This window comes from Cygnus olor, chromosome 18 (genome assembly GCF_009769625.2).
Source record: "Cygnus olor isolate bCygOlo1 chromosome 18, bCygOlo1.pri.v2, whole genome shotgun sequence".
NCBI classification, from domain to species: domain Eukaryota; kingdom Metazoa; phylum Chordata; class Aves; order Anseriformes; family Anatidae; genus Cygnus; species Cygnus olor.
The window spans coordinates 9,440,171-9,464,835 of NC_049186.1; the positions used below are offsets into that span (position 1 = coordinate 9,440,171).

Consider the following 24,665-nt stretch of genomic DNA (forward strand, 5'->3'; position numbering starts at 1 on the left):
ATAGTTCTCTTCCTTACAACCAACGTACTGCTTTTTCAGATGTTCCACATATTTGCATATTCCTGAAAATATGTTCTTTGGTTATAGCAGGAAAAAAATTTAAAAAATGCATGATTGACCAATATATAATCTGCCTGTATTAACTGCAGGATGAGTATACATAGTTTGTCCTGCAATAGATAACTAGTTTGAGAAAATGTTTTACACTTTATACTGTACTTAGGGTTTTTCTATTATACATACATATAGTTACGTCCAAATATCGTAACACCTGCAACTCTCAGGGCATAAAAGTACTTTCTCAAATGCTTTCATTGAGCTTTAAATCTCTGAATAAAGCATGCTCTAACAAGTACCATTTGTGCACAAAACAGTAGACTACGAAATCTCTCAAAAAAGAAACGTACACAAGATTGAGAAAATACAAATAGTGTTTACACACATGTTGCTGAAATAATTTTATGTAAATAATCCACACTGGGAAAATTCATAATGTTTGAAATTTTGAAACGAGCTAAAACATTGGATATGTTTGTTAAAGGAGTAATCACAACACCTCTAATGCCAGAATTTGTTAATGTTGAAAGGCTTTTTGTTGTAAATCATGATGTACATTTAAGAACCCTTTGCAGGTCTCTGCTTGTTTGTATTTATGACAATACAGCTGTTCCTGCATAGCTCATTCAGGCAGTGCTCCCCCACAGATGAGCCTTAGCTTTTATTTAAAGCATAGAATGGGAGCAATTCCACCAGCTTCAGCAGAGATAATCTTTGTTGAGATAAAGAACAAAGGAAAGGAGAACCTTTCTGGGTGTTTTTGTTTGTTTGTTTTGATCTTAGTTTAGATACTAGCCATACATACATAGTGCTGAACTAACAGAAACATTGATAGTCATCCCCATTTTCAAGAAAAAAACCTTATGACTACCGTTTATTTTATATTCAGCTTTAAAATACATGCAAGCTAGCTTTGCATCTTTATTAGCATTTTACAGCAGTAGCAACTCCATTTTCAACAGCATCCAGCAAAAATGTCTTTCCACCTACTCCTCTAAAGAATATCACTTTCCACACACATCATCAACTCAACTGTACTTCATCTCTTCTAAAATAAAAGTTCAGTAAGATGCTAACCTCTCAGATTTGTTCTACATTTTCACATAAAAGTAGCTCTAAAGCACAAAAAAAAACCCACATATAATCCTTCCCGTGAAGAAAAGTACGATGGAATTACGACTTGCAATGAGACATGAGACTAAGAATTTTTTGGCATCTCAGCTCTTTTCAATTGCTTGGCGCTCTCTTCACTTGCTTAAGAATGTGTTTTCAACAGATGATATTTTAGAAAAACACAATGTAGCCTATTACAAGATTCTCTCGTATGATGGAACTATTTGTAAGAATGAACTAATAAATGAAACTGTAAGAAGAAAAATAATCAAGAGGCAGGCTCATTTATTAATTGCAGCTTGGCTGAAGATTGCAACATATCCTAAGCAATTAGTGCAATAGATTTTACTTGCTTCATGTATGATGAAAATACATAATACATACTTGCTTTATGTATTTATGAAAATGAATGTCTTTTTGTAATTAATGAGGTCTCAGTTTTAACAAAAAGGACTGAATTTGCACGCATGCCTCCCAGAAATATCACAAATGAGGTACAGTGTGACTTCTAATCGGCAATCTTATTGGTTTACTCAAGCAACAGCTATATTCTGACCTAATTTGCAAAGTTCTTCCAGCAGTTGTTATTATTTTGCTTAGAAGTTAACATGACATTTCCTTTCTCAAATTATTTCAAGGCTAATTGGGCAGCTTGTAACAATATATATATGTAACAGCCCTAAAGAACTGTCAATAAAAATGCAGTTTAATGAGTATACCTCAGCCTTGAATAAGTACTATAGCGTGGTGCCACAGCATCTCAGCAAGCGCTCTTGAAGCAACCTGTCCTTGGTGCTCATGGATGAGGAACAAAATAAAATCATAGATTCTAAGATGCACCACTGCCTCCTGTATCCTAGCATAAAATACACAGGAAGAGTTAAGTCAGCGATCAACATTTCTTAGGAAATATTTTATTGTCAAGAAAGCACTTGACATCCAAGCTGAAAGGTAAACAAACAAGGCTTCCATTAATATTTGAGCATCTTATCTAATAGGGGAATCGATGAAAGAACGCCCCAAGAAGTCCCTGCAGTAGCTAAGGAAAACCAGCTGTACAGAAATTCCTGTCTACATCATCTGATGATTTTCACAGAAATGGCACAGGAAACCACTCCAGTTTTGGTGACAACATAACGCTACCAACTAAAGAAGGAATACCTTCTATTTATGGATAACCAGTAAGTCAGTGCTAAAAAAGAAAGCTGTTCAAAGAAGTGCTTTTGAACGCATGTGTAAGGTGCACAGGCCAAAAGCCAGAATTTTCAAACAGAAGAAAAAACAGAGTTGTAAAGCCCAAGTAAGGAAGGCAGCACAAGGAGGGAAGCCAAGCAGCTGCGTAAGTAACAACTGCATTTTTTACATACCTGTTGAAACCTACAACCTCAAGAATACTTAGGTGCTTGACTCCACTACAAGCTAGGTACCTAGGTGCCACTGCAGATCAGGGCCTAACTTGCCAATCCTGTGAGAAAAAGCATAACCTTTATTTCCACCAAATCTCACTTAACTTCAGAGTGACTTAGTACCTTGCAAAAGGCAGTTTGGGCCTCTCAGAACCAAAATGGCTTCTGAAGGGCAAGCACTGCCCCTAGATGCTCTCCTGAGGGCTGCATAACGCTTCACCTGCACAGTCCCAAAAATATATATTATTGGCAGTCAGTATGAAACTAGAGGTCAAATAAGGTAACACCTTCAGAGACTGTAGGAGACGTCACAAAAATGCACCACTGTGAGAAATACAGTGCAGGACAGTTTTAGTACATAAATAATACCAAAAAAAGTCTGACAATTTTAAAGTTTTGTCCCTATTTGTTTTACAATTAATAATGAAATTCATGCTAAATACCAGACACATCCTAGGTTCCTCAAAGTCATCTCAGCTGCAGCTCTTAGATTAGATGGATGATTCAACATAAAAGAACCTACAAGATACATGAGCATCTTTGCTAATTCTGTAAACGTTCTCAAGAACGAGAGGCTTCCAACACCTTTTGCCTCACTGCACATCAGCCATTCCTGTGTAGGGAGATTTTTTAACTTTTCTCTATCTAGAAATCTTGTTTAACAAGAATTTTTCAAAATAAATTAGATCTGTTCCCTTCTGATGACATAATTAAATGCTATTAACTAAGTGTGGTAGCCTAAGGGCATCGGGAACCGGTTTGGATAAAGCATTGTCTATGCTACAATAACACCAAAACCAAGTAAAACTATGTATTGAACAAACACCATCCAGCATCGCATTGTGTTTTATAACTTGGTTGGACAAATGCTGGAATTCAGAATATTGCCTATTTACCTACACGTAAGTGGTGCTTTTGGGTCCTGCTCCCAGGAGAAGCACAAGCAGGCTGGTCACAATTTGGGGTTTAAATTCTCAGTTTTAAGGAGCTGTTAATTCACCCTATCCGAAGACAGGGACAGTCAGAGGGTCCAAACAACCGCTGTGCAGCACTAGTGAGGAGCCCTCTGCACACACGGAGAGGAGGAAAACCACACCACGCAGCGACGCCCTTGCTCGTGGGCATTTAAACAAAACCCAGGACCTAGTCTGCAAAATAAATGGATTTGCTTACAAATACGGGGTCAGGGGGCTGTGCCTGTGCTAACCACCACCACCGACTCCATCCACCGCAGCTTTCCCGCGCCCGCGCGAAGCAGCGCGAGGGGCGTGGCCAGGACCGAGGGGGCGGGGCCATCACAGAGGGGGCGGGGCCAGGGCGCCCCCTGGCGGCGGCGCGCTCGGGGGGCTCCGGGAGCGCGGCGCTGCCCCGCCAAGCGCCTGCCCTCGGGGGCCGCTGCCCGGCACCATGTCGGCGACAGGCGACAGAGCACGGCCGGGCCTTCCGCTGCCTGCTGCGCCCGCGGGCCCCGCCGTCTGTGGGCACATGCGAGTAGGCGGCACGGGCATCGCGGGGGGGTGCTGCTGTCCTAAGGCAGCAAGCTGGCAGGTCACACGCCTAACGCCTAACCCCTAACGCGGGCGTTAGGATGGGGACAAAAAGCAGTTTGACTTTCAGTTGTTTCTTTACACGACAAAAAAAAGTTTTACTAGGAAATTACCGCTAGCTAGGCTACCTGTGCCAGAGTTTCAGGCCAGTCCCATCTGCGAGGATATTTTAAGCAAAGGTGAAGATATTTTTAGAATCTGGGTTTTGGACAAACGCTTTACGAGGCACGGGATTTCAGCACGAAGCGTTCCCTTGCCAATATGCTTAAGGTTCTTCTTAAAGGTCTGGCTGCAAGATCTTTCAAACACCTGGGCGCCACAAAGCTTTCGATACGCTTCACTTACCTCCGTTCCTGCGGGATTCCTTTATTTTGCAATAACAACACGCCTCTCCCGCCAATCATACGACCAAGTTTGTTACGCGAAGGAAAACCACTCGGTAAAACAGACGCGACCTCAACTTGCCTTGGAAGAGCAAAGCCCGGGTGGGTGAGAGCCTGGCCGCCAGCAGCGGCGGAGCTTACCTCCTCAACTGTCAGAGGCATGCAGATCCGGTACTCCTTCATGAGCATATTCCTGCTGCCTCGGTGCGCACCGGCAAACTGGGAGAAAAGTGGTTATTTCTGCACGGTGATCACGCCAAAAAAAATATATATATATAAAAAAAAAAAAATCAAGCCTCTTTTCTCTGGGCGCGCTTGGCAGTGTGTCCGCAGGAGAGTAAGGCGACCATCCAGGAGGGCTGACCGGGCGAGAAGCAAGAGCGGCAGAAGCAAAACCGACAGGAGCGCTCCTCTCTCGCAGCCCTTCCTCCTTCAGGCTGCGATCATGTGAATTTCCCACACGCACGCAGGGCTGTGTACAAAGAACCCCAACCCCGGGCGCCGCCGCACACTCAGAGCCATCCGTCGGAAGCGTGCGAGAGCGGCAGCCCCTGGCGGCTCCGCCAACGCACGCCCGGGGCTCCGAAAAGCCCGGAGGAGCCCCAAAAGGCGGCGGGGAGGCTGCGGTGCCAGACAAAGGCTCTTTATAACGCTTCCGAAGGCGGCTCCCCGCTGCTCACCGCTGGGCCGAGGGAAGGGGAGGGATGCTGGAGGGGGGAGGCGGTGCGGTGCGAGCCGATCCGATGCGAGCCGGCGGCGAGGAGCGGCTGGGGCCGGGGCTGGGGCTGGAGCCGGGGCTGGGGCTGGAGCCGGGGGCACGGAGCGGCTGCAGCGGCGGCCCCGGCGGGGCTGACATCACGGCTCGGCAGGAAGGAGGGCGGGGGGACCGGGGGGAATGAGGAGGGGGGGGACCGGGGGCGAACAGGGGAGGACCGGGGGCAGACCGGGGAGAACCGGAGGAGGTGTCCGGGGAGAATCGGGGGGGTCTGGGGAGAACCGGCGGGGGGGACCGGGGAGAACGGGGGGGGGAACCAGGGGGGTTCCGGGCAGCAGCCGCCTCTCGGAAGGCTTTAAACAACCCGGAGGGGCCGGGCTGGACCCCGCGGGGGTCTCCCGGCGGTGCCCCCCCGGGGTACGGCAGCGGTGCCCCCTTTGGGGCGCTCCGTGGCACCGCGCAGAGCCGCAGCCCCCCCCCCCCCCCGCCCCGGCCGCCTCCCCGTTACGAGGGGACCGCCGGCTGCAGGGCACGGCGAGAGGCGAGCGCAGGATGTGGAGGCCTCACCCATTTCCCCTCTGGTCAGCGCCTCGCTATCGGGCGGCGGATTTTGCAACGCAAATAAAAGTGGGTTTCGTGTCGGCTGCTTGCTTTCAAACGCCACGCACGGAGTTCGGCGAAAAACCACCTCCTTCCTCGTTGAGTAACAACGCCAGGACCATCGGGGGGCCTTTCTTTCCCTTTCCAAATTAGTTACTTTTTTTTTTTTTTTTTTGATGTGCTTGCTTTTTATTGTATTTCTTTCAGAGAAATATAAGAATTATTAAATTTCAACCTGATATGCACGCAAACCAAATTCTGAAACTAGCTGAGAAACCTGAACTCTTACATAACTGTGTGTAAATCATAAACCATTTGTATCTCTGTTTCTCCTATAAGCAAATGGCTATAGAGCACGTATTGCAGAGCAGCGCTGTGACTGCAATATTAAAACATAAAGCGCTGTATAGATAACGGAAGAAGACACCAGCATTTAGAACTCATTTAGTTGCAAAGACAGAAGTGATGAAATACCATATTTGGGACAGTTAAACATGAATTTGGGTCTACAATGAAATGTGTTTCATAACATGAACGAGCAAAACCCCTCATTGGTTCCAAATGTACGTTTCAAAGCGATGTACACAATTTTTAGCCCAGAGAGGACACAGTGCCATCTCCTGGAGCTAACAATATTGCTTTTCTGTTCCATCCCATTAACGGCACAATATTTCACACACCCTGACTTTGTGGTGAAGTACAAACACCTACACAAAGAAAGAGAAAATCTGGGAGCTCTGCTAATAGCCCGGATTTTCAACTGAAGTATGAACAATGCAGTTAATGAGTCTTCTATTTCAAATCTGACAACAGCCATTTATATATATCCAACCTGTAGCTATAATTCATAGTGTTGGCAGTAATATTCATGAAACTTCTATGAAAAATAGCCCAAACAAGGCAGTAACTGCAATATTACCTACAAATGAGAGAGATCCAAATTCAGATCCAAAACAATTACTGCAATTTTAAGTGATTTGTTACTGGCTGCATTAATTGGGAAAAAAAAGTCACCTGGATTTCTGCTGAAAAATGCTGTAAAAATTTGAACTGCTTTGCATACGACCTAGATGCTACTCGATCACTAAATAAAATGGAAATGAAAATTACTTTCCATACCCACTGCAAAACATTCTTAAATCACCCCAGACTTACGGCCACAAACACAGCTCATTCTTGTGCTGTCTGCACATACACATGGAGAAAAAAACAGTGACCCTAGCAATAACCTTTACAACTCCGAAATATGACTGCTGTCCCGGGCCTGTGTAAAAAGCATGCTCATCGAATGCTTTTTAGGGGACGTGCTGAGAGAGGAAACTTCTAGCTCTAGCTAGCCAGGAAGCTTCTGCTAAGCATGCCTGCCTGAATTTTGGTTATTTTCTGTGAATCGTCAGAAATTGTTGCTCTTACCTCTGCAACATGCTTTCTGTGATCAGTTGGAAAAATCACCCATCTTTCATTTCTGACCTAGGGGGAAAAAAACAATGCAAGCATATTAATGCATGGGTGGACTTGTGTCACTAAAATGTCAATTCCTAATAAAAAGTCTGTAAAAGTCAAACTAGTTCTTCATGTATTTTACTAAGAGCTTTTAATTTAAAATATATATATATATATTTGAGCCATTCAGGAAGTCTACACTGGATGAAAAGCTGCATCCTCATCTTCCATCATACCCATGCAGTTAAGAGAAGATAACAGCCGCAGTGTGCATTACTTCTATTCATCTTTTACTCACTCTCTGAACCAGAACTACTGTGTCTGGATGTTCAATGAGATTAGCATCTGCCTTTTAACTTCCCTGAAAGCCATCGCTCCCTATCCATCAACTGCAGAATCATACTCATGTTACAAAGAACTGAAAGAATGACATTTTACAATTCTAAATGAATGGCCAAAGCTCTGTAAAAATTCTAAATGGTTAGATTTAGTAAATAACAAAGTCTGTGATACATGCACGTATTTTCGATACTTAGGTCAAGTAATAACTAAAAATGATTAAGGATAATGGATAAAATGTTTGAATTCAAACAGAAAGCGATGCAAAGTCCACAGCCTGTGCTGTAGCTTCATTTTCCCCTTGCTAATTGGAAAGCATATATCAAGTTCTCTCACAAAATATAATATCGTGGCTCTGAATTTCTCAGTTGAGTTACCCTGACCTTACACCAGTACAGCCGATATAGTAACCAAGCCTTAATTCTTTAGATAGAAGGTTCAAGCAGTTTTCCTCAGTACCTCTTTGCCACATGAAGGTTTTGTTACAGCACGTAACACCGACTGCAATTTCATGACAACTTATGTTTTTTTCTGGGAGCTTTAAGCAATGCTCGGAGACAGAGTGCTTTCACTGACGAGCATTTCCCATGCAGTAATTTATTAACAACCACTTAGAAGTTTGTGGGGACGCCCGCAGTGACGGAACCCCCTCACCCCCCGAGCCCCACCTGGGGCACTGAGGCGCCGGGCGGCCACGCGCCAGGGGGCCTGCGGCGGCCGGGGCTGTCCGCGGCGGTGCCTGCGCGGCGCAGCACGGGGAGCGGGGGCCTTCCGCCGGGCTGCCCCGGCCGTGCCTGCGCGCGGCGCCCGCCCGCTTCCGGTGAGTGTTGGCGGGGGCCGCGCAGCGGGGCCGGGGCCATGGCGGAGGGCGGCGCGGAGCGGGCCGACGGCCGCATCGTCAAAATGGAGGTGGATTACAGCGCGACGGTGGACCAGCGGCTTCCCGAGTGCGAGCGGCTGGCGCAGGTGCGCGAGGGGAGCGGGAGGAAGGCGGCCGGTGAAGATGGGCTGAGTCATGGCGCGGGGCGGGCTAGGCCGCGCTCGGGCTGCGGCCCGGCGGGGCCACGGGGACAGGGACAGGGGCAGAGACAGAGACAGAGACAGGGACAGGGACAGGGACAGGCAGGGGCAGGGGCAGGGGCAGGCAGGGCAGGGGGTGCAGCCGCAGCAGCCGCCTCTCGCCCCCCGGCCCTGTGCTGAGGGGTCCGGCGCTCCTTGGGGCAGGGGAGAATCCGAGGACCCTAAAATCTGAGAGTCATCAGGGTTGGCAGAGAGCTCCCAGGTCGTCTGGTCCAAGCATCCCCCTACCCCCAATGTCACCCACTGAACCATGTCCCCAAGCACGACATCCAGCCTTTCCTTGAACACTCCCAGGGATGGTGACGCCACCACCTCCCTGGGGAACCCGTCCCAACGCCTGACCGCTCTTCTGAGAAGAAATGTCTCCTAATTCCAACCTCAACCTCCCCTGGCACAACCTGAGGCTGTTCCCTCTAGTTTTGCCGCTGGTTATCTGCGAGAAGCAGGCACCACTTCAGCACTTGGCTGTCAACGTGCAGCAGGGGGAGATGAGAGCAGATGTCTGGCTGAAGCCTCGTCAGTGAGGCAAAGGGATGGGGCTGGTGCGCCGCAGGGACGGGGCTTTTCCCCGCTGCCACTTTCTGCCTGCAGCGTGGCGTGACAGGCGCATGGCAGCTGCTTGCTCATCCTGCTGTGCGCCAGCGATGTCTTGGTGTAATTGGGCCAGTGTCAGGTTGGGCAGGCAGCTCTTTGCACCCATGTCACTCAGTTATGTCCGTGCCCCAAAAGACTGGAGTGGGGGGCCAGAGCCATGGCAGGGTGCTGAGGGACAGCCCGCTGAGCACACATGGATGCGCACACAGCCACAGTGTGTTGCTGATGGGGTCTCAGAGGGAATCGTGCACGTGGTGTATCGTATCTTGAGGTTTCATTGCGGCCCTGCTAGGTAGGCTAGAGATTTACACGTCTCAAACCTCAGAACAGTCAGGTGGGACTTGCTCTTGTGTCCTGTTCCAGTAGGATGGCATCGGATTCCTTACACGCTGCCAGTGCTCTGCGAGATCCATGTGTGTTGTCAGAGACACGTTGGAATGTAAAGTGTTGTAGGATTTTAAAGGCAGTAGCCTGAAGATAGGTAAACTGCATCTTATGCTGTCTGACAGAATTGCATGGAGAGTAGGCCCAGCTGTTTTATCCCACCAGCAGAGCTCTGCATAACTATGGGCACCATGGCTGCGTTTCACTGCCACAGAATTCTGTGGCAGTCCGACCACATTCCTGACAAACCACTGTAGAGTTTGCAAGAATTTCAGTAGCATTCGGTACTGCAAATTTTACTGCAAAAATAGAAGCAAATTTTCCTTTTCTCTCTTTTGTCATTAATCTCCTAGTTTCTAAACATTTTGCTGTCCCAAAGTTGCCGTGGGCTGTTATAAATTCTCCCATATAAACATTTTTTCATGAGATACTTGCTAGGAATTACAGTCTAGGACTAAGAGAACTTTATGGTAGCTAATTCTCTCTGAAAAAGGCCAATATAGTTCTCAAACCCCCAAAAGCAGGACTATGGTAATTCCATGCCTGGACTGTAAGGTGTGTAGTTCATGTTTTCTGTAATACGCTGTTACTAAGATGTGATGAATATGGATTAAAGTAACAGGGTTTTTTTTTTTGCAAAGGTATCTGCTTGCATATCTGTTCTCACTTAGAGCTTTGTTTTGGTTAGGAAAGAAATCAGTCTTACATCTAGCTTAGTGAGCATGAGCTAACCAAACCTGTCTGCAACTTGCTAGGTTTCTTCCTCTAGACAGACAACTTCTAGCTTGTGTTAGGCAAAACCGGTACCTTTCTAGTTTCTAATCTCTGCATTTAGCCACATATTTAATGTTAGGGCTGTGCATGTGTCTTTTTTCTTTTTTTTTTTTTTTCTTTTTTAAACAGAAAAAAAAACACAAAATACATAAAAATCAGTGCACAGGCTAGTCTGTGTTTTTTTACTTATATAAGAATTGGAGCTACCCTCAATTTAAGCTGACCTGTATTCTTCAATCGTGGTGATAATTCTTTTACTCTTTTATTCTGTTGTATTAGGAGGGGAGACTGCAAGAAGTAATCGAAAACCTGCTCTCCTTGGAGAAACAAACACGAACGGTAAGTAGCATGTGGCATGCAGCATGTCTGCTGGGCTGGCCTACAGCCCATGTCCCATTGCATTAAAGTCGTGAAGGGGGTTGGGGTATCAGTCTTTCTCTTTTGTTGTTCTTACCAGTGAGGCTAGACGTGATAGATTTTTAATCTTTGTATCGTGGAAGTGCAAGTGATAGAGGTGTGCAGGCTGTTCATCCCATCACTAACGTGCTGTTTGTTTGTTACAGGCATCTGACATGGTTTCCACATCGCGGATCTTAGTGGCTATAGTGAAAATGTGTTATGAAGCTAAAGACTGGGATGCTCTTAATGAAAATATTATTCTTCTGTCAAAGAGAAGAAGTCAGTTAAAACAGGTGAATAAAATTGTATTTGGAGCTATGTTATATATATCTGGTTCCTCCTTGCGTGCAGAGACTTTTCTGACTTTCCAGCACCTGCCTGAATACACTGTAGTTAGCTTCTGCTGACATATTTTTGTAGACATACGAATACCAATAATGAAACTCATGTCCGGAATTAATCTGTCTTCACTTTGTACCTGAGCTCCATGTGGTCCATCTTGCCATTCTTGACAACACAGCTGTGGCTTTTTTGCATGACAGTGCTTTCAGACAGTAGCTCGTCTGTACAGTCTTAGTCTAAGTCATAGACATATTCTTAATTTTTCATGTTCACATGTGGTATACATTAATAGTTACTGTGATTTATTGTGATGAAATAAGGGGTATACTTTACATGCTTGCTTTTGAAACTGTCATACTCTGGAATTCAGTTCTGTCTGAGAAATCAGCTATCAAGATAGCTGGAAGCACTTGCATTTAAGAAGTTACAAAGTGTATTGTGCTTTGTGTTTATTTAGTACTTATCTTTGAGTGTTATTATTTGAATGCCTTTGAGAAATCTAAAAATATTTTTCTTGTCTGTTACTGTACTAGGCAGTTGCTAAAATGGTCCAGCAGTGCTGCACTTACGTTGAAGACATCACAGACTTACCAGTCAAACTGCGCTTAATTGACACGTTGCGTATGGTTACAGAAGGAAAAGTAAGATTTTGTTTTAAGACTGAATGTCTAAAAGGTAGAATAAAAATGCTCACCTTCTTTACAAGCGTAGCTTCTTAACATTATTTTTAATCTTGTTCAAATAAGAGCAAAAGTATATTTTTAACGTGGGAATGAAAATAGTGCATTTTCTTTCCCAGAAAGACTGCAAATATTTTCCAGATTTCATATTTAAATGACTTGCCGAAACAATGCTTATATTTCTACGAAGTAGATATTTGGATCTATTATTAATAAAAAGTGCCATTTATTTTTCACTTTTTAAAGTGTTATATATTCAAATTTGTTAGAGAAATGGGCAGTTTAAATTAATTTCTTTTGCATTTAGCAAAGTGTTACATACAATTACAGTAACCCACGGTGATATCAAAGCAGTATACCAAGTTAATTATTTTCTGAAATAATCCTTTGGTTTAAAAAAAATAAAATCTGGATTAAAGCACATTTGAATTACTGTTCCATTTTTGCCTGTTCAAGTTAGTCTAAATTGTTAGTGATCAAATATTTTTGCCTTATAGATGGTTAGGAGTGCATGAAATAATGCAAATTATTGCATTAATACTTAGTACGTATTAACCATTACTGTCTTCACTTCATACCTCTTTCAATATATTTTGCCAGACATATTTAATTTGCATTGCAGATCCTTTTATGTTTGTGTAAAGAATGGTGGAGAAATTTATACATTTTTTATATTAATTTGGTCCAAATACTTCCAGTGTGTAACCCATCCGTTATACTTCATCTGTATTTCGTGGACAGTATCAATATAGTAATGTCCACACGTGAAATTAATTACTTGTATGCAAACATCAACTGTATGTCTTAGGAGGGTTGTGGTCTTAGAGTTTACGCTCTTCTTTAGAAAATTCCAATATTTAAATTGCTAATTCTGATTTCAGATATATGTGGAAATTGAACGTGCTCGTCTGACAAAGACACTTGCAACAATAAAGGAGCAGAACGGTGAAGTGAAAGAGGCTGCCTCTATTCTCCAAGAATTGCAGGTAACTTGCCGTGCAACTCAAAATTGCATCGGTTATAAAAAGTTAATACTGACAGATCATAGATTATTGTTTAGAAATATAATCAGGTACATCTGCAGAAATGTCTGGAATGAGATTAACTGTTATGAGTGAAAGTGTAATTCCGTTTTAACTGCTTTTGTTAGTCTAGTGGTTAAATTGCATGGAGTATTTCCCATTTGGAAGACAAATTTAAATTCGCTAAGTATTGCAGTGAGTTTAGTGTTAGTGAATTTTTCTCATGTGAGTAGGGGCTATAATTCAAAATTGAGTAAGCTTTTCTCCATTTTCACTTGCTCTGGAATAGCTGGTTTTTTTTGTGTGTGTGTGTGTGTGTGAATCATATGCTTCTCTATTGTACATGATTTGACTTTGAGAGTACTAAACAGTTAAACTTTAATTTTAGGTGGAAACCTATGGCTCAATGGAAAAGAAAGAACGTGTAGAATTTATCTTGGAGCAGATGAGGCTCTGTCTAGCTGTAAAAGACTATATCCGGACTCAAATTATCAGCAAAAAAATTAATACTAAATTTTTTCAAGAAGAAAACACGGAAGTAAGTTGTTGGAGGATTTGTTTTCCCCTGTTTTAATCTAACATGCTTCTCTTCAGGTCCAAGTATATTTGAATCTTCTGTTTTCTGGAATCCATTTGGATTTCATTTACATGATTCATAGAGCTGTTTTAATTTTACTGTTTGATACTGTTTCAGAAACTAAAATTAAAATACTACAACCTAATGATCCAGCTGGATCAACATGAAGGTTCCTACCTCTCCATCTGTAAGCACTACAGAGCCATTTATGATACTCCATGTATTCAAGCTGAGAGTGAAAAGTGGCAGCAGGTAAAAAAAACAAAACAAAACAAAAACACTACATACAAAATGTCTGTATTTTCCTGTGACAAATATGCATTTCATTACCAGATGAATTTACAACAGATTAAATAGCTCTTAAGTCTGTTGTTTTTAATGGCTATCTTAGCAAATTGCGTAGTTGAAAACGAGTATAATAAAGTTGATTTCTAAAGAATATTTATAACTAACATTTTTACTATATTGTCTTTGAAATCTTGAGATTATCTGTTCTGTTTTGCAGAAGTGCAGAAATTAAAAACAGCTTTGCAAGTAGTCTAAGTGATACCGTTGTGTATGCAATATAAATGTTAGGTATTAAATTATTTCTAAGGTATTTATTTGAAATGTTCAAATTTCAGTTAACCTGTATCAATTTAAATTTATCACTGTGAAGGAAGGTTCATTTCTACAAGATTACATCAATTTAACTTTTAATATGCTTAGCTTAACCCTTTTACATGTTAAATTCTAAGCTCTGTGAGTAGTTTTCAACCCTTCTGTTTAATTAAAAAACCTCACTCTTTTCTACTGAACAGGCACTGAAGAGCGTTGTTCTTTACGTTATTCTTTCACCTTATGACAATGAGCAATCTGATTTGGTGCACAGAATTAGTAGTGACAAAAAGCTAGAAGAAATCCCGAAGTATAAGTAAGTGCCCTTTCTAATATACAACTCTTAGGCAAAAAGCATTTCTTACAGTAGCTGTGCAAGTGAAATCTGTTTATGCTGAGTCTACTGTAAACATTTCAGAATTTAATGCTCTATGAAAAATACTGCAAAATTTTCATGATTGTGCAAGTTATAAGTTAAAATAAATGTTTCTGTAAGAGAAAAATCATTATTAGAAACACTGTCTGACATTAGCTGCCCCCGATAGTGTGAAGTATGAGATTGTACTTGTGAAAAACAATGAATGTTAATGGTAATAAAATGAAAACATTTAAAGATAATTCGCTCATCTACTTAAGCATGAAATAAGCCTTATTGGTAAAGGATTATAAATAAACTTTACTAAACCATTTAGAGACCTCCTCAAACTATTTACCACCATGGAATTGATGCGATGGACTGCCCTAGTTGAAGAATATGGGAAGGAATTGAGAGAAGGATCCCTTGACAGTCCTGCAACAGATGTTTTTGGCTGTACAGAGGAAGGTGAAAAGAGATGGAAAGATTTAAAGAATAGAGTTGTGGAACATGTAAGTATGGCGGATTCTTTAAGAATTATCTATGTATGCTATGCCTGAACTAAAATTACTTTTTGCTTGACGTACTTTGTTTACAAAGGTGTTTTCTTCTAATGTAGGAAAGCAGCAGATAAGTTGCATTTTCCATTATGTTACATTTTTCAATGTTTTATTTGTTCATACCTGCATATTATAGATAGGTACTTGGCACAACGGCCAGAAAAAAAGAGCACATTGTGCTGAAATTATGAGATTTAGCATTCAAATGTCAGTAGAGCAAAAACTTAAGTCTTGTTTTGTATCAAGTTAATAATTGGTTGATTTCATTACTTAATAATTTGTCACACAGAGACTATTACAAGCACCTGTTGGTCCACAGCTCATTTACATACTTTATGCTGGACTGCCATTAGAGCACTACAGCTCCTAATCTGCTTTTAACATTGACTTTTATATTTTTGCAGCCTGCTTCAATTATTTTTTGCACATAACCCTCTACTCTGAACACTTTTATTCCAGAATATTAGAATAATGGCTAAATATTATACCAGAATTACAATGAAGAGAATGGCACAGCTCCTTGATCTGTCTGTTGATGTAAGTGTTGCCTTGCTTATACTCCTTTCATAAAGGGAATAGAAATGTGTGTGTGTTTGCCTGTGGCAAAAGTATAAGTATTCAGCAGAGTAACATTCTCTTTTAATTTCAATTTTTGGTTTCTCTTTTTAGCTTAAAAAGCTCTGAAAGTAGTGCCATAGAGCACCATTGCATTGTTTTACAGACAATGCAGAAAGACATAGCATTGTAGAAATACTCTGCTTGGAACAAAATTCTCAGGATTTATACTCATGCGTTTATGAATGTTCATGGATATAGTATCTGTTGCTACTTGTGCATATATCTGCCTTTGTATCATCTTTCCAGCTCTCCTGGCATCATCCTTAGTTTTATTCCCCTATTTGTGCTACCAGTGCATTTCAGCTTTTACCAGGAAGAACACAGTGTGCTGTAGTGATTTACACAGAGCATTAAATGAACTTTAGTTATGAGAGAAGCAGTGGAAAAGCCTGTTGGGAATAGCAGTATGTTAGCCCAAATATTTATTAATTTGTCCCTACTACTCAATGCAACACCCTGAATGTATTTTCGTGCCTTTATGGGAGTTGAAAAACAGTTATTCAATCCAGACAGAACTGAATGTCATGATGCGTGTGCCCATATGGCAAAAGCTGATGCTCAAAATTCATTTATGCTCAAGGTCATATTTAAATGTTGGAGCTTCTTATCTTATATTTCAGTGGGAAAAAGCTCTTGTCAATGAGTGATTAAATTTGATTGAAGATACAGGGTTTCTCACCTGTAATTCACAGGGATTTTCCTGTCTTACTTGTCAGAAGGGTTGGTCTGATAACTGTGTTGCCAAGTAATCCAAAGTGTAAAAGTCTGTTGGTGTAGTACATTAAACTTTTAATTTCATGAAAGATAATCAGATATAGATCAAATGAGGAAAAAAAAGTTTGGGAATAGATGGTGCTAGTAGCTTGCTGTGCCCATGTGTAATATTAAAGTATTGTGTTGTTTTTTTAAATACATTATTACTACAGATAGATTTCCTTTAAGTATAATGACAACCTTGTTCCCTGTGCTTTAATGCTGTTTGGGAGGAATTCTGATGCTTTGAAGATGAAAATTCTATTTTCTTGACTTAGTGCTGTTTGTCTTTGCAGGAATCGGAGGAGTTTCTGTCTAACCTAGTAGTTAATAAGACCATCTTTGCTAAAGTAGACAGGCTTGCAGGAATTATCAATTTTCAGAGGCCTAAGGATCCAAACAATATACTGAATGACTGGTCTCACAAGCTGAACTCACTAATGGCCCTAGTTAACAAAACCACGCATCTCATTGCCAAAGAGGAGATGATACATAACTTGCAGTAAGGTGCCTCAATAATCTCAGTGCTTTTAAAGAAGGCATTAAATCTTCATAATAGAGACTATTATTACAGTGTGTATATGTTTTTTTTCTCCATGTCAAACCTTCCTGGACTAAAATTTAGAACATAATTCCTGTTGACAGTTAAGTTCCCTTGATTGTTCAGTTGTTTTTTTGCTACAATTGGTGAAAGAACATAATAAAACTGTATTGCCTGTATAATAGCAGTCTTGTGATTTATTCTTTTCCATTTATACCTGTATCTGTCTAATGCATGATTCTGTGGTTATTTTCATTTTTGAGACTGTGATTGAGAGGACATACTGTAAATAAAACAAAAGCCGAGGGTTTAACGGTAGCATGCACTGAGGTAACTGATGTTAATATTACAACGTTACGTCAGAGGTCAAAATAAAGGCCTGCCAGCTTCTTAAAAAATGCATTGGATATGTTTGATCATGACAGTATGGGATTAAACCATTGCATTCATCTGAACTTTGTAATTCATCTCTCCTCAATGTACCCTCAACACCCCCTTAGTGCTGTTTGCTTCTTAAGACTCTCATTTTGTGGATCAAAGGCAAAAATGAATTAGTTTGAATATCCTTACCGTAGAAATTGTATGTGTTTAAGGAGTCTGTGTTGAAGAAATATTATCCTTGGATAATTATGTAGTAAGATTAAAGTTGAGATCATTTGTTCATTAGAGGACACTGGAGGAATTCCAGGGGAATTTTCATGCTGGAGAATCAAAACTCGCTACTCTTCAGTCTAACAATCAGACATTAATGACTGCCTAGAAACAGATTACTTTATTGTTTAATAAGCTGAAGCATTGCTGTTGCTATCTAACCTAAGGTCTACCACTGACTTGTTTGTGGCAGAGGGTAAACCACGTAACTTCTGATAGTTTCCCACGGTTGGTGCTTCTGAGGGAGTTAAAGAAAAATATAAAGATCTAGTGTGCTGGGACAATAAAAACGTTGCATCTCTTACTGCAATCAGTCTGGAGCTTCTATTGAGAAAGACCTCCTGTTGTTTTGTTTTCCAGAGGTGAAAGATATCTGCTGGCATGTTAGGCTGCAGGGTCAGTGAGGCAATTCTGTGCCGAATGTACTATGTGTTTATTAATTGTACATGTTAATTGTAATGGTGTTTCCTGTATTCTGAAGTTAGACATCACAAGTGAAACTGATTGAAAAATGAGTTTTCTGTATTGGAATTCAAGAAATGCCATTTCCCAGAAACGGGAGTGAACTCTATCATAGAATGGAAATCGGTTTTCTGAATTTCCTGGGAAAGCAAAAGTCCGAGGAAAAAGGGGAAAAAAAAAAGCAGCAGCATTAAGTTTGAAATAATTAAAATAGTTTTGTTTTGAAAATGTAGAAACTAAACTATAGCTGTGATTCCAAGTGTGCAGCTCATGGGAGAGCCAGAACTCTAGGGCTTTTTGGCTAGCAGCTTTCCATTAGCCCTGAAGCAAGTGGGGGTTTCTAAGTTTCCAACTCTTCCAGAATTTGTGCCACACCTTTCAGAACTCTGCTCAGATCTTCGCTTCATGGCAGGGAGCCTAGTAGCCCTAAGTGGCCCCAGGTTTTCAAACTCATGCTTTTTGGCAAAGAGCCTAGATTCTCCAAGGTCCTTGGCATGGCTCCTAGCTTCACAGAATAGGGAGAAGTCCTGTGAGCAGTCATGACTTACAGAATTCTGACTTAAGGGTAGGGAGACTAGATGTATTAGTACCTTCTGTACAGGGCTTCCTTGCAGTCCCCTGGAGGTTGAGCTCTATAAATTTCCATCAAGAAGCTGTAGTTTTCAGATCTAAAGATATTTCAGAATCTTAAAGTGTGTAAAAGTAGAATTGAACTTGGTTTTGTTGCATTTGTTGGATTTTTTTTTTAAATCCTAGTGTTATAATTAGTCCCTAGAAATATCACTTGCTGCACTTCTGAGGATTTGAGTCCTGTCAAGTCTCGTGATGCTCAGCAGAGATTCATTGTTTTTGTCCTTCTCATGACTCCCCATTGTGACTGTGGCATTTCCGATATTTCCAGCTGCTACTGTTGCTTTTCTTTTGCTCCCAGACTCAAATGTGATCCACCATTCCTGGTCTTCTTGGGCAGAAGCGCGTGCTGCAACCACTACAAGAACTCACATTCCTCAGCAGAAGCCCAGTACTCTCCTCTTGTCATGAAATGTCATTAGTGAGCATTGCACAGGGGGATTCCAGGAACTTAGGACAGTTCTGGAAACATGAGTAGTCAGCACATAACATCTGTTTCTGTGTCTAGCCTGCACTGAGGGAAGACCTAGTTTCTCAACTCAGCCTGTAGAGTTGTAATGGTGTGTTTGATTGCAGAGGTTGCAAGCCAAAATGGCAACTTCCACATAATACCCACTAAGGAGAGAAATCTACAATAGCAGTTAATATTATAAGCTTATTTCCTTAAGTTATCCTTTAATATTGGCATTATTCTTTAATATTGTATTGAAACGTCAATAAAAGCCACATGAAGTCTCTTTCCTCCCGTGTATTGTGTGACTGCTTGCTAGTGGCATACTCTGCCTCCTGTGCTGTTATAACAGAAGTGGCTCTGAAGCCGAAGTTTAGTTATATTTTGGTCCTGTGGATACAAGATCTCATCCATCAGGCTAGTTGCTCTATGATTTGTACCTTGAGCAAAATTTCCAAGGTTCGTGAATGCTTGGAACCCTAAATTTGTTTTGGATCAACAGTCCTCATCTTTCTATCTGGTAAAAAGACTAGGGAAGAGCCTAGAGGGGGTACCACGTGGAAACAATGTAGGTACCACATGGAAACAATGCAGTTACTCCAATCTTGCAGGCTCTGTGGTAGTACTTGAACAAAATAGCGCTTGGCAGCCAACCCCACCTCAGAGCTCTTGGCTCTCTCTGTAGCCTCTGGCATGTCCACTTAGGGTTTCTGCAATACAATTAACCAGTCCACAAAACAGAGTAAAACCTACTTCTTATGGGGGCTAAGAGGTTTAAGGAACAAGATCCTAACCAGCAGTGGGTGTAGGGTCACAGTCTCCACGCTGTTTTATACGCGGCACTTTTTCTGAGTTTGGGGATTCCCCTGCTGCCATCATCTTTTCCCAGCTCCTTTATGGGCTGTTTTGGCAGTGCTGAGTTGCAATTGTTTTTCCAGCAGTCTGCCTTTCAGTGCTTTCAATCTGAGAAGTTCAATACAACAGAGATAGCAAAAAGCAGGAAAAATGATGTCCATCACTGAACAAATCTTTCCCCCCGCAACTCAGTCACTAGCTACACTTTTTTTTTCCTAATACTGTATAAAGGGATGCTTTTTGAAAAGGGATTCAGAAGTTAGTGATAGCTTATGTGAAAAATAAACCCAGCATCTTTCTGTATCACCCCAAACTGAACTCCAGAGGGTATATGGAAGTTTTTATATAAGTCATTCTATTTTCCACTTTTTTTTTTTTTAAGGAAACCTTCCTTGCGTTTTCTAACAGAAAAAAAATAATCTATAATACAAAAGTACACTAGCAACTTGAACACAACCAACCTCCAAAATAAAAGCACTAATTCCACTTCAACAGCCTAGTCAAAGTTATGTGGTTTCACCTTTATCTGTTTCACCATAACTACCCTCTTCCTCGCTGCAGGGCACTGCCTGGCCTGCACAGCACCCATGGAAAAAAATGTTTAACTCACTGCATGCCATCTAGGCTCGCTGGGGCCGGTGTCTGAGGTAGGCAGCTGCTGCAGACCAGCAGAGATGGCTCAGGGCAGGTTCCGCAGGAGAGGTTTTGTCCTCCTGAAATGGCGTCTGCTGGGTTGAGGCTGGGACCAACCACGCTCCCCTCTGGCACAGCCTTCAGTAGGGCACTGAAACAGTCAACGATATCTGTAAAGTCGAATTGAAAAGTGGATTGATTTAAGTCTGGAGCTGCAAATGCAAAGGATTTCTTCTTCAAATTTATTTCCTTCTGTATTTACATTTTTGCAAGGAGCTCTCTCTTTATAAACGTATTGCTGATGAATATTGAAAATACTCTTGGGCGCAAGTATCTTCTTGCAGTGGCAATGCATCAGAGGCTTGGCTGGTGGTTATTCTTCAAAGAGCTAGGAGGCGTTAAATGTAAATTTAAATATAAATGTATTTAGGAAAATCCAATACCAAAATGATCTGAATCTTCTAATTATTTTAATTAAAGTAGAAGGAAGAGCTTTTTAAAAAACACTGGGGTGCTGGTTTTTTTGATGACCTTTCTGAACACGCTGAAGAAAGCTGCTTTCCCCCACCTTCTCTTCACCATTTATCCTAACTCCTGATGGCCAAGGCCCTGCGAGGGGCACTCATCTGCGGCCTCCAGGCCAGGAACGCCCTGAAAAACCCAGTTTGCAACCCAGCGTAGGTATGAAGAACTGATTGCCAAACGTTTTGAAAACCCAGCTACCAGGGACGATTACTCTGTGAAAATAAAACTGTTACGCAAAGCAGTTTTGGGGATTCACACACAGCTGGCGACGCGCTGCCACCGGTCCTTCAGCAAAACCAGACGGAGGTTTCCAACCACGACGCTGTGTGCGGGGCACTCGGGCACCGAACTGTGGCCTGTGCAAGTTTAAGAGCCAAAATTAAAATTAAATTATAATAATTTAAAGCCGAAACCCGGGGAGTGCCCCGCTGTTCTCCCCCCCGGGGACGTGGTGTCGCAGCTGACCGGCAGGCCCCGGTACCCTTACCTGAGGGCTGGGACCCGCCGGGCCTGGCAGCTGCTGCGTGTGGAGGCAGCGAGGCAGGACTCCGGGGAGGGGGCAAAAAAATAAAAGGAAGGGGACGAAAAAATAAAAGGAAGGGGGGATAAAAACAAAATACGGCGCTCGCCCGGCTACCAGCTCGGCGGTGCCCCCTCACTCCAGCGGCTGGCTGAGGGGAGAGCCGTGGGCGGCGGCCCCAGGCCTCGCTGCGGGCGGCGGAGGCCCCGGCGCTAATCCCGGTCCCGGTGCCGGCCCTAATCCCGGCCCCAATCCCGGTCCTAGTCCCGGTCCCAGTCCCGGCCCGGCCCCGCCGCCGGGGGAGGGCTTTCCCACAATGCTTTGTGGGGCCGTTGACAAGTGGATCCAAGATGGCGTAGAAAGTAATGACAGGTAAGTCCGGACTTCCCCAGCCGCCCCCCGCGGGGGCCGGGACCGGCGGGGCCGGGCCTCGAGGTGCCGCCGGGAGCCCCCGGGGGCTGCGTGAGGGGAGATGCCCCCCCGCCGCCCCTCTGCCGGGCCCGGGCGCCGAGCGGGGGCTGCGGGCGGGCCGGGGGCTGAGCGGTGCCGGCTGGCGAGGGCCCTGCGGCTGCGGAGGGGCCTGCGGCGGCCGCTCGAGAGCTGCAGCCGGCGGGGCCCGGCCGGAGCCCCTCCGGGGGTGCCGCGCTCGGCCGGGGGCCCTCAGCCGGCGGCGGGCGCGGCCCTGAGGCCGGCCAGCCCCGAGGGCCGGGGGGGGGGGAGCTCGCAGGGAGCGGGCTCCGGGGGGGGCTCCGGCAGGATGGGAGGGCTGCGGAGGGGTGGGGGGCCCGGCGGCGGTTGGAGCGAGGGGGTGGGGAGCGAACGGCGAGAGGAGGCCGGGAAACGAGGTGAAAAATAAATAAACTTTTTTTTTTTTTTTTTTCTTAAAGGCTTACGTAGGGTTTGCTGAAGGATGGAGGAGTAAATTGTGAGGATTTAGCAGCTGGTTTAAAACGAGCCCTCAGAGCGGTGGAGGCTTGGCTTATGAGCTTGTGGGTCTGTTTTCTTCGGGGAGGCTTTGTCAGGGCCGTGTGGCTCCAAGCTGGGAGGGCCACGGGGATCCTGAGGCTGCCTTTGGTACAATGCAACTGTTGTGAAACTGAAAATAGGAAAGTTTGTACCACAGGTTGAAATAGCGTCCTTTTTTTTTTTTTTTTTTTTTTTGGAGGGGGGCAGATCCCCAAGTAGGACTGCATGTAACGTTACCCCTCATGAGGCATTTGATGGGTCGTGTTCTTTTATTAATTTCCAAGTGATTGAAGTTATTTGGCTCCAATGCAGTGATAGTCGAGCTGTTGTTTGATTATAGTAAAGTGATTAAACATATCTTTGATGGAAATTAAGAAATAACTGCAGGGAGACAGTTGCAAGGTTGTTTTCCGATTAATGACAAAATGAGTAAGAGTTAACAAGGTAAGGATGCTTGTTTTATCACAGGCGTGATGAGCTTGAGTTGAGGTTATAAAATTACATATTTCTTTTTCCTTTGAAAAAATTAAATGATTCAGTTGTAAGATCAAAAATATCCTGAAAATGCAGATCATTATTGACAGATTCAACGTATCACGGCTAGTCTTGTTGGGATGGCTTGATTTGTTGGGGTCTCCTTATGTTAGTCTTCCTAATAAATATTGTAATCGAAACAAAGGAAAGGATAAAATATTCCCCCTGTAAATTTTTTTCTCAAGTACACATTCTTTTGTAAAATTGAAAATATAACCAAATTAAACGAGATGATATTTGGCAGGTTTGTGGCGTTTTCCAAGACATCGGTAGAACAGTGAGGGTTTACAAAAATGTGTTTTAAATTCAATTGTTTCAATATTTTTAAGTTCGATTTATTTTTTTGATGGCAAAGCGTGGTTGATTGGGACAGCCCGGGGATGCTGGGCCGCTTGCTGGTGCACCGTGGTGAGGAGTTGGTTTGGCACGTGCAGTTGGATCTTAGATGCGGGCAGAGCATTGGAGTGACCGTCACCATCCCTGCCTCTCCTCAGGGTGCAGACCGAGGGATTCGGGCTTGGTAGGCTTGGCTCTTACGGCATAGAAGTTGTGAGTGGCGGAGGCTACGTTCAGCTTTCTTTGTTGGGCTTTAATTAGCAGAGCAGTTTTTCTTTATTGGTAAGTGAAGGGACGTTTTGTGTGTTACTACTGATAAAACTGAATTCTCTTTGTAATACATTATGAAAGCACAAATTACATTTTTCTTGAGCTGAAATTGGAGTTCTCTTATCACTCCTCACCTATGTGAATTTTTTACTTACACTACAGGGCGTGTATTTCCTCTCCTTTAATTTGTGTGGACACTGTGCCTTTGGATGTTTGGAGTTTGTGAGTTTGGATGTACTTTTATGTGAAAGAGAGAAAGAGGCATTTAAAACGATGGCTCAAGGACTTGGAAGTTTGGAATAGCAGAGTGGTTTTTTTTGGTTGTTTTTGTCTCTCCCCAGCAGACTAGAAAGGGAGATTTGGAAGCTGCATGTTAATCTGTATTTTGGCCTGGTTCTGCTGCTTGATCCCTCGTAGAGGATCCTTTCGCTCTGGGGAATGTCACTGGTTTCAGAGAACGTGCTCCTGGGCTTTGGGATCTGTATTTGTAGATCTGGTTGCAGGATAAGGGCTGCGGCTTGGGGACAACTTGTGCTCAGGGGTTAGACTCATGGAGGAATACTCATCTCCAAGAAAAATGTAAGTAGCAGTGGCCAGAAGGGTTGAAGAGCTAATATTTCAAATTGATAAGGTACAGGCCTAGTGCTTGAGGGATCTGGACAGTGTGACGCAAATCACTTCACCTGTTTATGCCTCCTTTTGAAGGAATTTAAAATAGGAATAGTGAATCTTACCAACTTGTAGAGAGTTGACGCCTGAGGATGAAAGAGGCCATATAAGAGCCAGGCAATATTATTACCAATGTTTTCCAACTCTGTTAATTTAATAGTCTGATGAAATATTTTCTCCAATGCATGCAATTATATTTGTTACTAAAATTGGCTTGCAATTATAGCTGGATATTCTTTCTGACATTCAGTGTTTTGTTTTTAATTGTTGTTTGGTACCATTTT

At 43.1% G+C, this 24,665-nt stretch overlaps 3 protein-coding genes and 1 long non-coding RNA gene across 13 annotated transcripts in view; 2 read left to right on the top strand and 2 right to left on the bottom strand.

The window, feature by feature from the left end:
• PITPNC1 (phosphatidylinositol transfer protein cytoplasmic 1) overlaps window positions 1-8,332 on the bottom strand; it is an 87,990-nt gene extending 79,658 nt beyond the window's left edge. The window contains exons 1-2 of one of the 5 annotated variants that reach the window (XM_040530271.1): window positions 8,063-8,332; window positions 7,235-7,291 (exon numbers count right to left, since the gene is read on the bottom strand). In XM_040530271.1, coding sequence (XP_040386205.1) covers window positions 7,235-7,291; window positions 8,063-8,116 — 111 coding nt within the window. In that variant the 5' untranslated portion in view covers window positions 8,117-8,332. Of the gene's footprint in view, window positions 1-4,647; window positions 5,474-5,788; window positions 7,202-7,234; window positions 7,292-8,062 lie in introns of those variants that run through there. The other 4 variants (XM_040530275.1, XM_040530272.1, XM_040530273.1 and 1 more) reach the window with 4 other exon arrangements.
• Window positions 8,333-8,385: 53 nt separating this feature from the next.
• On the top strand, window positions 8,386-17,054 carry PSMD12 (proteasome 26S subunit, non-ATPase 12). The gene is made up of 11 exons (XM_040530268.1): window positions 8,386-8,569; window positions 10,715-10,774; window positions 10,999-11,127; window positions 11,710-11,817; window positions 12,738-12,842; window positions 13,267-13,416; window positions 13,573-13,707; window positions 14,256-14,368; window positions 14,745-14,919; window positions 15,427-15,504; window positions 16,635-17,054. Exons 1-11 carry the CDS (start codon window positions 8,462-8,464, stop codon window positions 16,842-16,844), a joined length of 1,371 nt encoding a protein of 456 aa, XP_040386202.1. The 5' UTR covers window positions 8,386-8,461; the 3' UTR covers window positions 16,845-17,054.
• Window positions 17,055-20,260: 3,206 nt separating this feature from the next.
• Window positions 20,261-21,716, bottom strand: LOC121056852. Of its 3 annotated transcripts, none has more exons than XR_005813533.1 (3): window positions 21,574-21,716; window positions 21,093-21,442; window positions 20,261-20,949 (listed from the first exon to the last, which is right to left on the bottom strand). It is a non-coding gene; the product is annotated as an uncharacterized LOC121056852 (long non-coding RNA). The 3 variants fall into 3 exon arrangements; XR_005813532.1 differs by having other exon boundaries at window positions 20,261-20,731; window positions 20,824-21,442; XR_005813531.1 differs by having other exon boundaries at window positions 20,261-21,442.
• Window positions 21,717-21,885: 169 nt separating this feature from the next.
• Window positions 21,886-24,665, top strand: part of HELZ (helicase with zinc finger) — an 83,189-nt gene continuing 80,409 nt past the window's right edge. For 2 of the 4 annotated variants that reach the window (XM_040530262.1, XM_040530263.1), the window contains exon 1: window positions 21,911-21,978. Coding sequence is in view for 2 of the 4 variants with exons in the window: in XM_040530265.1 (XP_040386199.1) it covers window positions 21,972-21,978 (7 nt within the window). In the remaining 2 variants the exon portion in view is untranslated. Of the gene's footprint in view, window positions 21,979-24,665 lie in introns of all 4 variants that reach the window. The other 2 variants (XM_040530265.1, XM_040530264.1) reach the window with 2 other exon arrangements.